The sequence below is a fragment of the Oncorhynchus kisutch genome, linkage group LG7 (assembly GCF_002021735.2).
Source record: "Oncorhynchus kisutch isolate 150728-3 linkage group LG7, Okis_V2, whole genome shotgun sequence".
NCBI lineage: Eukaryota > Metazoa > Chordata > Actinopteri > Salmoniformes > Salmonidae > Oncorhynchus > Oncorhynchus kisutch.
The window spans coordinates 44,983,879-44,999,663 of record NC_034180.2 but is presented as its reverse complement, the minus strand read 5'-3'; the positions used below and the strand labels follow the sequence as shown (position 1 = coordinate 44,999,663).

The 15,785-nt window shown below is 41.1% G+C and overlaps 1 protein-coding gene across 3 annotated transcripts in view; it reads right to left on the bottom strand.

Moving 5' to 3' along the window:
• LOC109894652 (unconventional myosin-VI) overlaps window positions 1–15,785 on the bottom strand; it is a 111,896-nt gene that overhangs the window by 62,190 nt on the left and 33,921 nt on the right. For all 3 annotated transcript variants that reach the window (XM_020488278.2, XM_020488279.2, XM_020488280.2), the window contains exons 3-10: window positions 13,365–13,434; window positions 12,335–12,408; window positions 11,880–12,009; window positions 11,612–11,717; window positions 6,274–6,329; window positions 6,087–6,184; window positions 5,743–5,907; window positions 4,149–4,229 (exon numbers count right to left, since the gene is read on the bottom strand). In XM_020488278.2, the coding sequence (XP_020343867.1) occupies window positions 4,149–4,229; window positions 5,743–5,907; window positions 6,087–6,184; window positions 6,274–6,329; window positions 11,612–11,717; window positions 11,880–12,009; window positions 12,335–12,408; window positions 13,365–13,434 (780 nt within the window). The remainder of the gene's footprint in view (window positions 1–4,148; window positions 4,230–5,742; window positions 5,908–6,086; window positions 6,185–6,273; window positions 6,330–11,611; window positions 11,718–11,879; window positions 12,010–12,334; window positions 12,409–13,364; window positions 13,435–15,785) is intronic.

The following is a 15,785-nucleotide window of genomic DNA, read 5'->3' as shown; positions in this document are numbered from 1 at the left end:
GGCTAAAGCTATGACGTTAAAAATGCCTATTTACTCTGTTCCATCTGATCGTGCAATAAGCACAGCCAGGCACTGTATAAACATCTCCACTATAAAAAGCATCTACACATTCTCACATTTCTTTTAGACTAACATTTAGTTTTCAACACCAGAGATTTGTATAAACCTTGCTGTCTGTCTCTCCGGCATTTGCAACATTGTTTCAATATTCAAATTCGATCTCCAGCTGTCTCATAGTAATGAACGTGTCGGGAGTCTGGACGAGACACACACAGACAGACAGGCAGGCAGCGTTTCTCAGCCGGTCGAAATCATTAATCATCTGGCATAATTTTTATGGATCTATACAAAGAAATGTCAATTGAAAAAAGGTGAAACGAAGTGCAGCTAGTTTGCAGTCTTTCCAGCTTCAGTTTGAAGGGATTGTGTTAGCTGTGTTGTTGGCTAGCTCCTCTGAGCAACAATGTCCTGACGAGTAAAGCTCAATATCTATGCCAGGTGAAATCGAGCCTTATTAGCTCATTGTTATGGATGTATCCAAAAAACATCACTAGAAAACAGCTTAAACAAATGCAGCTACTTTTATTCTGGCTGCACTTTTTGTAAGTTAGCTGTAGTTGGCTAGCTAGCTAGCAAGTGATAAGAACGTCTCAGGCATAACAACACTTATGCCAATATATCCTCCAAACACCGGTTTCTCGGGCATTATCACTTAAATATACACTGAATGTACAAAACATTAGGAACACCATGCTAATATTGAGTTACATCCCCTTTCGCTCTCAGAACAGCTTCAATTCACCAGGGATGGACTCTACAAGGTGACAAAAGCGTTCCACAGGGATGCTGACCCATGTCAATTCCAATGCTTTGTTTCAAGTTAGCTGGATGTCCTTTGGGTGGTGGAACATTCTTAATACGAGAAATGGTTCAGCGTGAAAAACCCAGCAGCGTTGCAGTTATTGACACACTTAAACCGGTGCGTTTTGTCACCTACTACCATAACCCGTTCAAAAGGCACTTAAATGTTTTGTCTTGCCCATTCAACCTCTGAATGGCACACATACACAATCCATGTCTAGATTGTCTGAAGGCTTAAAAATCCTTTAACCTGTCGCCTCCCTTTCATCTACACTGATTTGAAGTGGATTTAACAGGTGACATCAAAAAGGATCATAGCCTTCACTTGGATCATAGCCTTCACTTGGTTCATAGCCTTCACTTGGTTCATAGCCTTCACTTGGTTCATAGCCTTCACTTGGTTCATAGCCTTCACTTGGTTCATAGCCTTCACTTGGTTCATAGCCTTCACTTGGTTCATAGCCTTCACTTGGTTCATAGCCTTCACTTGGTTCATAGCCTTCACTTGGTTCATAGCCTTCACTTGGTTCATAGCCTTCAGTTAGTTCATAGCCTTCACTTGGATCATAGCCTTCACTTGGATCATAGCCTTCACTTGGATCAAAGCCTTCACTTGGATCATAGCCTTCACTGTTCAGTCTGTCATGGAAACTTACAGGGGTTCCTAATGTTTTGTCCCTCAGTGTAGTTTATGCCCAGTTCGGAAGGAAAATGCTTGTATGGAAAAAGTAGTTTAATATAATCTGTTGCACACATCAATGCAGTAATTTACCGGTCTATAGCCTACTCAAGAGTGAAACGCTGTTTCTGTGCAGAGAATCATCGTTAACACCCACGAGCTAGAAACTCTGTTTAGTTCATTCTGTTAATGTTTTCCTTTGTTCATACTTCCCACATTGTGTCGGAGTGCCGTGTGTCCCGTCTGTGTCATTTGGGTTGGGCGTCAGGAGCGTGTGTGTATATGGAAGTGGTCACGTTTGTTTTAGACAGAATATTTGTAAAGAGGTAATTACGAGGAAGCCAGGTACATTTGTATTAGCCAGGTGTTAGTGTTCTATTGCCCTACATATTGGTATGTTCCAGGAAGTGTACCTTGGGCTTGTTTTGGAGAGTAATTAAGTTCTGTTTTAGAATTCAAGTGGTTAGGCTCCTTGAGCCAGGTACACCCACAACTTGTAAGAGCTATGGAAGCTACAGGGTAAGCCTGTTTTAAGCTTAGTGCATGTTATTATAAAACATTTTTTAACCTTTATTTAACTAGGTAAGTCAGTTAAGAACTAATTCTTATTTACAATGACGGACTAGGAACAGTGGGTTAACTGCCTTGTTCAGGGGCAGAACGACAGATTTTTACCTTGTCAGTTCGGGGATTCGATCTTGCAACCTTTCGGTTACTATTCCAACACTCTAACCACTAGGCCACCTGGAGTTTGTTATTTTGTTTTGAGAAGTAAGTCTATTGTCTACCTGTTTTGTAAATATTAATCGCCGCTAGCACTATTGAACACTGTGAATAAATATGGACACCTTTGCACCAGAACTTTCGGCCGCCTTCTGAATATCTGCCCTTAAGACCGCATCTCTGCGTTACCTGTTTCACACGGACATATGAAATGCTCGCTCTCACTATCCCAGTATCAGAAATTTGAAATCCACCACTGACAGATATAAGCAGAGGTATAGAAAAGTACAGTGGATTTGTGATCTGGTTTGAAGGAGGGCTGGAGGAAGCAGAAACAGAGGCACACCAAAGCGAATGTCACAGTGTTACGTTGTTCAATACTACTACAGCAGGGATCTTTCTACTATTGAAATCCCAAATAGTCACCAAAAATATATATCTGGGATGGAAAAACACTTTCAGTGTAGACTAAGACTAAAACCAGATAAACTATGTAGAAAAGACAATGGAACTATATATATATATATATATATATATATATATTTTTTTTTTTAAATAATATAATCTTTCAGAACTAGCAATCACCAAAATAAAAGCGAGACAGTCGGGGAGAATTGAACATGTAAAAAAATAAATGTATATATAGTACTGATTTTGTTATAATGTTTGAGCAAAGAACACTTAGAATGGCACGACATTAGCTATAAAACTGAAACCATTTCTCTCAGCTCCATGGAGAAATGTGTAGAATCGCAGGAAATTGGCTTAAATATTAAAACATTTCCACTGACCAGTCATAAGTATGTATCTGTAACAATATCCATTTAGACTGAGAATACACCACACTGTGACATTCTGAGCCAGATAGAAACTAGACAACAAAGAAAAAATGGCAAAACTCCATCCATGCACATTGATAAAGAAACATGCTCTGCATAAGGTCCTGCTTGCACTACAATCCCATGCATGTGAAGCTGAGTCTCTCCTCAGGGTTTACATCGTGAATAATACACGGAGCGTCTCCTACAGAAAGCGTCATCACCTTATTATCCTGCATTACATTGACCCGAGGCAGGGCAAAGAGACGCACAACAACCTTGATTAGTAACACGCCAAGTGTCATGAGATCATTGCTCTCTCAACACAATGAGTAGAAGCTGTGAAAAGGTACACTTGGTTAATTGTCAAAAAGGTAAAAACATAGACCAAATCAAACAGGTCTACATAGGAATATAACATATAACATTCACACATAGCCTACAAAGAGATTGGCCAGACTTTCACCTGTGCCAATGTTTCTATTTCTTTTCCTTTTTTGTGCACAATACATGTTTAATAAGCAAACCATGATACATGTTCCTACTTTACACAGTGAAATTAATGTATGGGTAACACACCCGAGGGACAAAAATGGTGCGTTATTCTTATGAGAGTTAACAACACAATGAATCACATTTCCTGCACGGGCAAAATTAGAATTATTTTCACATCTGACATAATTTAATCAAAAAACACAGACCTCAACTAATTCTGAAACAACAAATTCTAATTTGATTTGGATTTTTTTTGCCCAATTTCCATACGTGCAATAATTTACTTAAGAGCTTTCTCTCATATCAATGTTCAGTGAGCGTACAGTACAATAAGGTTTACAACGCAAGATGTTTATTTCTGAAGACAAACCTTGATACAGTTTTGCATGAAAACCTGGCCCAAAAAGTCTATATATTTATACGACTAAATAAATGACTACTCTGTCCTTAAAGTTCATATTCACATTCAATTCAAAGCCATTTGTGGCCAAGATGATTTGGAATAAATCAAGCACTACCAGCTGTGAAGGCCCTGAGAGAGGTAAAACAGAATAGGCTGAAAGGTACAGTACCTCAGGACTCTTGCGATTCTGCATGATCTGTTTGTCTGTGTCCTTGCTGGCAAAGTATCTTGTGCATCCTCGATTCAAATACTACGAAGACAAAGGAGAACACACACAAACAATTAGCATTCAACAAATAACGTAAGTGTAGACAAACCATATAAGCCAAACTATGTGGGATATGTTTATAAAATTGAGAGATATAGACGTCGGCAGAACATATGACTTGAATGAGACTGACGACGACTTGGAACAAGAGAGTAAAAGTGGCTTATGTGCCAAGTGAATGAGGTAGCATTAGGGATAATAGTGCTTTTTCATAGCAGGTCTGGTCGTGTATACCTATCCTCAGCCAGTATCTCTGCTCTCTCAACTCCAGTATTGATGCTAATAAATTATTTGTTTAATTTAGTAATTAATTAATTTTGTAGAGTAACAATAAATTCAAAAAGAGTGGCATTGCTTTTTGTCATGTTCAATGAACTATCTATTATGTAAAAGTGGCTTCACGGTTGGCTTGGTTTTAATAGCTTTGGAATTAATTGCCTCTGTTGATGTGACTGTCTCCGTGGAGACTTGATATAATCGTACTGTGAAAAATACCCAAAACAACAACTATAGTTGTTGAAGCATTGTTATAGCGCTGTTTAGAGCGCAGGTGAAATTAACCAAAGAATTGAGGTAATCCCCTAACACCTTTAGTGTGTTAGTTCTAGAACACCAATCACAGTTCTATTACATCACAAATCCCATATTCACAAACATGCGCTTAGTTACACTGGGGGCTCAGCTGGAACAGAGAAATGCCTAACAAATACTAAGTAGGTGCAGTCTCTCTCCACTTTCAAACAAGTAACAGACTTTAGTTAGTTGGATATAGCACACATGACATCTCGTGGTCATGTAGAGAATAGCGTAACACTACTAACCAGACATAGGCCTGTATTTGGGTCAGTTGAGAACATGGTGGAAAGCCTCTGTTGTCTAGGACTACTTTTACACTATTTGGCAGTAAGATTATGTCAAGAGGAAAAATGAAGACACAGTGATGCCAAAACTTTGGTGGTTTACCCAATAAATTACTGGGAGCTTGTAATATAGTGGGCAACTAGTTATTTTTATAGCATACAGTTAATTTGCCATTAGTCAGCACCTCTACACTAAATAGTTGTCTCTGGGTGTGTGCCAACTCATACTTTTTAGTGGAAAATGTACAACAAAAAAGGAAAAAAAACACTGGAAAATGTCCACCAATGACACGACTGACGATTCAATGGAGTTTTTCCATTGACACAATTTGCTTCACGGTGGAAGAATTTGGCAGCTTGGATCTGTGTTGCTTCATTAGGCAGGGAGAGGAACAGGCAACCATTAGGCAGGGAGAGGAACAGATGACCTCCCTCTCTCAAAGAACTCAGTGAGGCATGTGGAACAGGTCTATTTGCAGCACTCTTTCAAAAGGACTCATCCATCCATTCTCTCAACTTGGTATGCAAAGACTTGTCACTCTCTGGTTACACTCTTCAGTGATACACCGGTCGTGTTCTCTCTCTCTGTGTGTGTGTGGTGTGTGGTGTGTGTGTGTGGTGTGTGTGTGTCTGACCCTGAAGCTGTCAGGGGAGTCAAGGTGCAGCTTCTGTCTGATGTCTTCAGAGGCTCCGGCACACAGCCTGTAGAAGATGTGGTAGTTCCTCTCCTCTTTACTCTGCATGCAGATCCTTGACTTTTCCAGCAGGTAGTGGGACACGAAGCCACCTACCACATTGTTCTGTTACAGACACACACACACAGACACACGCCGGATGCATGCACACATAAAATGTGGGCAGATGAAGCAACAATTAAATTGGCCAACACACTGCAATGCATTACGTACATTGAATTTGACCAAAATACTGAAATTCCTTATGACGAAAAAATGTTTTTCCACAGAAAATGATGGCTAACCTTTTCATTGAAGTGGATTTCCACAAATTTTCCAAAACGACTGCTGTTGTTATTCCGGACTGTCTTGGCGTTTCCAAACGCCTCTAGCAGGGGGTTTGCTGAAATTCACAAGCACAAAATAAGTATTTGGGATCTCTTCAACTTCAGAAGAGAAAGTATGATTAGGAAGTTATATGTTAAATCCTACCTTCAACAATTCTCTCATCAATATCTTGCCCGGTGCCGTATGACGTTGTTAAATATCTATGGGATGAATGTCAGATGAAGACTAACTTCATATACTGTAGCATTGTTGTTAATGTTTGGACATGAGGTATACTACAGAAAACATGGCTTACTCATTGACAACCAATGTCATTATACACAACATGCTAAGTTTGGTTAAAGGTAGAATCAACTAGATTACATGGCAAAGAACTGTAACGCTTCACTCACACAGTTACACAATGTATTATGTGTATGTGCTCTTCATGCAGTTTCAAAGTGGTAGCTACAGGACTAGGGCTGTTACGGTGACCATATTACCCCCAAACCGGATGTCACGATTCATGACTGCAGTCAAATTTCACCTGACCGTTGAGTCCCGGTAATCTACTCCTATGTGCTCTGTATGGCTCTGATACGTTGGTATTACCCAACTCGCTAACAACCACCAGGTCGGTATTCAGTGCTCCATTGTCTCTAAATCACTCTGACATCAATGCAAATATAATTGAAAATCACATCAAACAATTATCAAAACAGTATTAACCTTTTGAAATTCACTGCTATATTGTTTGACCTGTGATCGATCAACTTGAAGAAAAAAGTGCAACAGGTTGAAACTGAGTGGTGATGGGTTCAGAGAATATGAAATCTACTTATTCATGTCACTGATGGAGTGCTGAGGTTTAGAGGGTCTACACCAGAAGTTAACGGTTATAGGAGAAAGGTATATAGTGTGTGGAACTAAGCTTGGAATGTGTTGAATGCAGGGAAGCCATGGATTAAGATGGAGGGGGGTTGAGGTCAGGTCACCTTATGGGAAAAATAAAAAGTATACTATTGTCCTGCCTAGCAGTAAAGAACAATGTTTGTACAGACGGGTAGGAGGGGACTCAGCCTATGAGGAACGGTTAAATATCAGTGCTTGTCTGAATGCAGCTGTACTGACCCTCTGGGAAGAATTAAACTTGGTTAAGCTTTCATAATGTCCGTTGAGTGTTTTACTCTGAGAATTAGAACAGTGGAAGAAATGGTTGTTGTGGATCTTATTTCAATTCCAAACAACAAAATGGACAGCTTTCTCAAAGGTGATTATTAATTCAAAACATTTAAGTTTCTGCATGTAGAACACCCAGACCCATATTAGAGCTTATGCACATGCCTATAGCCCAAGCCCGAAAGAAAAGCCTGAATTAAGATAATGATTGTGCCTTTATACAATACATAGCCTAATAGACTACCGCATATTACGCAATGTAGAAAAACATATTTAAGATATCTTCAGTACATTTGGTCTAGCCTATACAGGGCATTCGAAAAGTATTGCCAGCAGCATACCACCCTGCACACCACTGCTGGCTTACTTCTGAAGCTAAGCAGGGTTGGTTCCGTTCAGTTCCTGGATGGGATACCAGATGCTACTGGAAGTGGTGTTGGAGGGCCATTAGGAGGCACACTTTCCTCTGGTCTAAAAAAATATCCCAGTGCCCCAGGGCAGTGACACTGCCCTGTGTAGGGTGCGGTCTTTCGGATGGGACGTTAAATGGGTGTCCTGACTCTCTGAGGTCATTAAAGATCCCATGGCACTTACCGTAAGAGTTAACCCCAGTGTCCTGGCTAAATTTCCAATCTGGCCCTCAAACCATCACGGTCACCTAATAATCCCCAGTTTACAATTGGCTCGTTCATCCCCCTCCTCTCCCCTGTAACTATTCCCCAGGTTGTTGCTGCAAATGAGAACATGTTCTCAGTCAACTTACCTGGTAAAATAACAGATAAACAAACTTTTAAAATTCAGACATTGACTTTTACCACATTTTGTTGCCTTATTCCAATAAATTGATAGTCTCCCCCCCATTAACCTACACACAAATGACAAAGGTTTTTAGAAATGTTTGCAATGTATTAAAAATAGAAAAGTATTTGGACCCTTTACTCAGTACTTTGTTGAAACACCTTTGGCAGCGATTACAACGTGGAGTCTTCTTGGCACACCTGTGTTTGGGTTTTATCTCTCAGTCTTCTCTGCAGATCCTCTCAAGCTCTGTCAGGTTGGATGGAGAGCATCGCTGCACGGCCATTTTCAGGTCTCTTCAGAGATGTTTGATCGGGTTCAAGTCTGGGCACCAGCTGGGCAACTCAAGGACACTCAGAGACTTTCCCCGAAGTCACTCCGGTCTTGTATTGGCTGTGTGCTTAGGGTCATTGTCCTGTTGGAAGGTGAACCTTCTCCCTAGTCGGAGGTCCTGAGAGCTCTGGAGCAGGTTTTCATCAAGGACATCTCTGTACTTTGCTCTGTTCATCTTTCCCTCGATCCTGACTAGCCTCCCAGTCCCATACTCTGAAAAACATCCACACAGCATGATGCTGCCACCACCATGCTTCACCGTAGTGATGGTGCCAGGTGCCCTCCAGACGTGACACTTGGCATTAAGGCCAAATAGTTCAATCTTGGTTTCATCAGACCACAGAATCTTGTTTCTCATGGTCTGAGAATCCTTTAGGTGCCTTTTGGAAAACTCCAACCGGACTGTCATGTGCCTTTTAGTGAGGCCTGAATGGTAGACAGCTGCAGCGATGGTCCATAGAGGAACTCTGGAGCTCTGACAGTGACCATCGTGTTCTTGGTCACCTCCCTGTCCAAGGCCCTTCTCCCCGATTGCTCAGTTTGGCCGGGTGGCCAGCTCTAGGATGATGGAGGCCACTGGGTTCTTGGGGATCTTCAATGCTGCAGAAAAGCTTTGGTACCCTTCCCCAGATATGTGCCTCGACACAATCCTGTCTCGGAGCTCCACGCACAATTCCTTCAACCTCATGGCTTTGTTTTTGCTCTGACATGTACTGTCAACTGTGGGACTTTATATAGACAGGTATGCCCCTTTTCAAATAATCTCCAATCAATTGAATTTACCACAGGTGGACTCCAATCAAGATGTCGAAACATCTCAAGGATGATCAATGGAAACAGGATGCACTTGAGCTTAATTTTGAGTCTAATTTTGAGTTTAATTTTGAGTCTAAGGGTCTTCTGTTTTTATTTGCAAACATTTCAACAAAAAAAAAAATCTTTGTCATTATGGGGTATTGTGTGTAGATTGATGACGGAAAAAAATATAATTTATTTTAGAATAAGGCTGTAACGTAACAAAATGTGGAAAAAGACAAGGGATCTGAATACTTTCCGAATGTATTGTAGCACAAAACAAACTCAAGTAATCGCCTTTGAGTATGGACTGTAATATTATGCATACTGGAAGGACAGGGAGGCTAAGCTCCAAACTTTCTACCCATTAGTCTGGGAGAACACAGGCCTATGCGATGCTGTTGGTACATTGATTGTTCAGGGCGGCTTACAGAGTAGGCTAGTTAGCCTACAATTACAGTGAATTTGTATTTGATTTTGGATAGTCTAGTAATAAGGAATTTCCATAATTATTAGGCTGACATTACATTTAGCTACAGAATGTCTCGCCACTGTGTGTTTCCATCTCCTCCTCTCTCTCCTTCATTCCTTTCTCCAGCGTGCAGCGAGGGACTGTCAACAATTTAATGACATTTGTTTTGTTGTGAAAACATGTTACTATCGATGTTCCCAAATAGATTTCACTTGGTTTCCCAAATTAAGCACTGGGTAGCTTCAGGAACAGGGTTGGAGAGCCCATGGCATGCAGAGTTTGGGCAGAATATCACCTGTCGCACAGTGAGAGGCTGGCTACTCCTCAAACAGTGGTTGATGCATAGAGTGAAATAAGGGTTCTTATAACCCCAGACATTTCTATATGCAATCACTTGTGAAAGTAGAATTTTGATGGTTGCCACTAAAAAGAGGATGGTCTCAGCTTTCTACTGCTACTATATGCATTTCTTAGCTACTAATATTAAGCACATTGCTCCACTGTAAAACCAGAGTAGCATACACGGCATGATTGAAAAAGGAACCGGGAAGGCGCAGCCTCCATTCACTATTCAAGTGCATATGGACGACATGCATTTTTCCCCCTGCCACTGTTTCTGCCCATTTGATAATGGGACATTCTAAATCAAATTTCATGCCTTTACTAATATAAGATTAAATTGAGAATAGTTTGATGGGTGAGAATATGATCATTTCAGAGAACAGCATATTAAGCCTGAGGCCAGGAACAAAGCACAAGCTTTTTTGCAACTTTTTCAAATCATAAATATAGTTGATTCATGCAGCCCCAAGGTTTGTATAATTCACAACTAACGTTACCAAATAACCCAATCTAGCATATAGGACCTATTTCAAATAGCCACTTCACTCGCTGGGGAATAGGAAAAATATATATTCTACTTCATTCAGCTAAGATCAATTATTTGTAACTTTTTGTATTGTTTGTTGGTTTGGCAATGCCACTGTCAGCCAGAAAACCATGCTGAGAAGGATTATTACCACAGCAAGCAAGGTACTTGGAGTCAAACATACAGGCCTGGATGAGATCTTTAAGGTCAGGGCCCTCCGTAAGGCTCACAAAATAATTTTAGACCCAAGCCACCCGCTGTACCTGGACTTTGAATTACTCCCCGATGGGCGCAGGTATAGGGCACCTCAGCAGGAAAAACAGAACGAGACAATAATTTGTGCCAGGTGTGATATCCCTCCTAAATAGCTCGGGCGAATGTTCCCATTGACCCTGTAAGTCCAGCAGGCTAGTCTTTTCTTCTTTAAAAAAAGAAAGTTTTATTTCTTACTATTATTATTTTTATTGGTGCGTAACTATTATGAAAGTTGTATTGTCAATCTTGTTTTGTATTTAAACGCCACTTTAAATGTGTACATGACACTGCAACAAAATTTCCCCATGGGGCCAATAAAGTCAGAAAGTAAGTTATATTCTTCTTACTACAAAATCATAGTATAAAATAAATGACACAGGATTTATAAGCATATCTTGTCTGCTAAATGAACTAGATATTGGATATATTGTGAAAGTCTGTGTTAAATTGATTTATTAGTCTATTTTTAAAAGTAGATGTTCCAAAGGCACGCATCTGCTGCTTGTATGAGTGGAGGCCTGGAGATGCTTAACATGTTTATGTTAATTAGCGGTCAATTACCGTGAGCCCAGCAGTCATTTGCATGACAGTTACCGGCTGACAAAGTTTCATGACCGTCACAGCCCTATACAGGACCAAAACATTGGCGAAGTTTAGCCTCGAGCTTAAGCGTTCTAAGTTGTTGTGGAAATTGCCCCAGTGTTTACTTTGTGCATGCAATGTAATCTTGTTGAGTCTACCTTTAAGATTAGTATGGTTTTCTGTAATAACTAACACAATCATAGTGGTCCTTTAGCCCAAACCTGAGGACAAACTTGGTGTTTTCTGTCTTCCCGGCCCCAGATTCTCCAGACACTACGATAGACTGGCTCATCTTCAGGACTCTCATGTCCCGGTAGGCCTTGTCCGCTGAAAAATCATCAATCATGTAATGGATATGATGCTTTGACAACACCTAGCCTTAGTTGAAATGTAACTCAAATATAGCCATTGCTTTAAACAGACTATATTTATGTCCAGAAACCAGGCAGTATAGCAGCCATTGTTGTAATAATAGATATGTGCGCTCACCGATTGCGTAGACGTGAGGTGGTAGAGTGCCCAGGGACCGGCCACGATAAGACTTGATGGTCTCTGGAACGTACAGTTTGGGGATGTCATAGTAAGGGTTCACAGCAATCAAGATGTTGGCGACGTATGTCTGTGTTGTTACAAAAAAAATCATCACATTAGATAGAGCAGTGGTTCTTCACCTTTTTCAGTTACTGTACCACCAAGTACATGTTGCTTTTCCTGCTGTACACCCTCATGAATTTGACCAATCTATTGTCTCATGAGTCTTCTCAAGTACCCCTTGTGGATAGGCCAGGTATCCCAGGGGTCCTAGTTCCTCTAGTTGAGAACCACCAACATTTTCACAACTTGATTAGAAACTAGGCCTATGATCACCAGATGTCTCTTACAGGAAGAGAGAGGTTCATCTTCAAGGACTAGGATTAATGTACCATTGATTTGGAATGTCTTACATAGATCTTGTCTTTACTATACCGCACTCGGACGTTGTTTAAGAGCGTGCCTTCATTCAGGTACATAAGAGAACCTGAAAGAAAAACAAAAGTCGCTCGTGAGGAAGCATCCTTTAAAAAGTTACATACACAAACCTTAAGTCCATATCAACTTGAGGATAAAGGAAAGTTGTTTACATTTTAGTAATTTAGCTGACGATCTTATCCAAAGCAACTTACAGGAGCAATTACAGGAGCAATGTGCCCTTGATCAAAGATTTTTCGCCTAGTCGGCTCAGGGATTTGAACCAGCAACCTTTGAGTTACTGACCCAATGGCCTTATCCACTAGGCTAACAGGCTGAGTACAAAATACACTTTGAAATATATATTATTCAATTATTGCACCCACACTGCTCACGTGCGCCAACGAGCGTCTGCGTTGCCAAGGGCTAAAATAGAAGTCACTTCTATTTGTGACACAGATTGCGTTGCAAGTCCTGCCTCTCCCATCTTCACATTGTTTATAGAAGCAGGTAACCACGTGCCATCTCCTCTTTGGTTATACCCATGTGGGTGACTGAAAAATGAACGGGGTCAGTGGCGATAATGCACCTAATTTATGAAACTTGCCAATCGCAATATAAAGTCAAGAGAAGAAAAAGCCTAGGAGGAAAGATGACTAGAAACGATTCGGTTGACCGTTTTGTGTGGATTAATTGGCAGCGTAGAGGACCTTGTGCATTTCAGGTAAAATAACAACTCAAAGTTTATATCCCAGGACAAATGAGCTAGCAACAGCAAACTAGCTAAATAGGACAAATTAGCTAGCAAGTGAAAGCTAGCTAGCCAAATTACCATAAATGTTTAATGCTTTTCGACCTATCCCCAAATTCATGTAATTGGTTCAGATGTTTGTTTTGATAATTTTCACCTGCGTGTCGTGATCACGTTTGGTTTGGGGGGACAAAATAAATGTATGCACGATGGAGCACAATGGCGCACGCGTGCAGCCGGTTTGGGTTCCGTGTAAGTTGTGAGTATGAACTTACAGTTGTCCTCCATATGTTTGTTGACGTCTTCCTCAGCAGGGAACACTTGGTTCATAGGAGCCAGAAAGGTCTGCAACATCAAAAGCACTTCTGTTATACTAACATTAACATCTAAACATTCTCATGAGAAGTCTTGCACCAATTGTCGTGTACTTGAATAGCCAGTCCATTTAATCATGTGTCATAAGGGCCTACAGAAAACATTCTACTTTAACCTGGTCATTAGCAATGCATTAGCATAGTAACAAAAATCAACGTTTGAGTGTTTGTTGTCAAGTTCATCAATTAAGTCTCTGATATTCTCCCAGTAGGCTACTATACAGTCTGAGGTAATGGCAAAACTTTGAAAGGAACAAGCTGCTTGTGAGAGAAACAATGGGAGGGACATGGCAGGCTGATAAATAATTTGGTGGGAGGGAAACAGGATATGAGCTGTGTGTGTGTTTCTGGCTAGTGCTATGAGTTTAGATACGGCTCTGTACTGTTACTGTGGGAACAGAACATTATTTACAACACCCTACACACACCGTGCAGGGCTAAACACACCCTCCTGCCCAGTACATTTTATGAGTGCTACGAGTGTGTGTGTGTCCCCCACTGGCACAAACAGCATGTACGTGAAAATAAGCTTGAGCTTTTTGAGCCACAGCACCTAGCTTTTTGAGCCACAGCACCTAGCTTTTTGAGCTTTTTGAGCCACAGCATCTAGCTGCCAGCCCAAACAAAAATGGGTACAAAACTTCCCGCTAACAAGACATAGCCAGGATACTGCTCTGACAGAGAATTATGCTGGGCAGAGCTGTGGCTTTAATGAGCTCAGTGAAATACACTCAATGAGCCCCTGTATCCCTTAGTGACTGGTCCAAATCAAATCAAATTTTATTTGTCACATACACATGGTTAGCAGATGTTAATGCGAGTGTAGCGAAATGCTTGTGCTTCTAGTTCCGACAATGCAGTAATAACCAACAAGTAATCTAGCTAACAATTCCAAAACTACTACCTTATAGACACAAGTGTAAGGGGATAAAGAATATGTACATAAAGATATATTAATGAGTGATGGTACAGAGCGGCATAGGCAAGATACAGTAGATGGTATCGAGTACAGTATATACATATGAGATGAGTATGTAAACAAAGTGGCATAGTTAAAGTGGCTAGTGATACATGTATTACATAAAGATGCAGTAGATGATATAGAGTACAGTATATACGTATACATATGAGATGAATAATGTAGGGTATGTAAACATTATATTAGGTAGCATTGTTTAAAGTGGCTAGTGATATATTTTACATCATTTCCCATCAATTCCCATTATTAAAGTGGCTGGAGTTGAGTCAGTGTGTTGGCAGCAGCCACTCAATGTTAGTGGTGGCTGTTTAACAGTCCGATGGCCTTGAGATAGAAGCTGTTTTTCAGTCTCTCGGTCCCAGCTTTGATGCACCTGTACTGACCTCGCCTTCTGGATGATAGCGGGGTGAACAGGCAGTCGTCCTTGATGATCTTTATGGCCTTCCTGTGACATCGGGTGGTGTAGGTGTCCTGGAGGGCAGGTAGTTTGCCCCCGGTGATGCGTTGTGCAGACCTCACTACCCTCTGGAGAGCCTTACGGTTGTGGGCGGAGCAGTTGCCGTACCAGGCGGTGATACAGCCCGACAGGATGCTCTCGATTGTGCATCTGTAGAAGTTTGTGAGTGCTTTTGGTGACAAGCCGAATTTCTTCAGCCTCCTGAGGTTGAAGAGGCGCTGCTGCGCCTTCTTCACGATGCTGTCTGTGTGGGTGGACCATTTCAGTTTGTCTGTGATGTGTACGCCGAGGAACTTAAAACTTACTACCCTCTCCACTACTGTTCCATCGATGTGGATAGGGGGGTGTTCCCTCTGCTGTTTCCTGAAGTCCACAATCATCTCCTTAGTTTTGTTGACGTTGAGTGTGAGGTTATTTTCCTGACACCACACTCCGAGGGCCCTCACCTCCTCCCTGTAGGCCGTCTCGTCGTTGTTGGTAATCAAGCCTACCACTGTTGTGTCGTCCACAAACTTGATGATTGGTCCAGGACCTGTTTTGCTGTTAACCAGCTCATAACGGTTTCTGGCTTATATATATATATATAATACTGAGAGTCGATGTCCGAGCCCCCAACGGATATCTAATTAGCAGAAAAAAAACGAAGAAAAAAAACGTTCCTTACATATTTGTCAGTTAAACTGGAGATATCTATGGTGGAAGGTGACAGAGATAGAGCAGTGTTTGTCAGACAATGAGACATCCTGAAAAGCAGTATTCTCACAAAATTGTCTGTAGCGTTCAAACTGTTTGGCCTACAAGGTATTATAACCCCTTTATGGAAGGGTGAGACTCTAACAAACACGATTTGCTCTACGACCCCCTCAAGCATCTTGGGACTCATCTG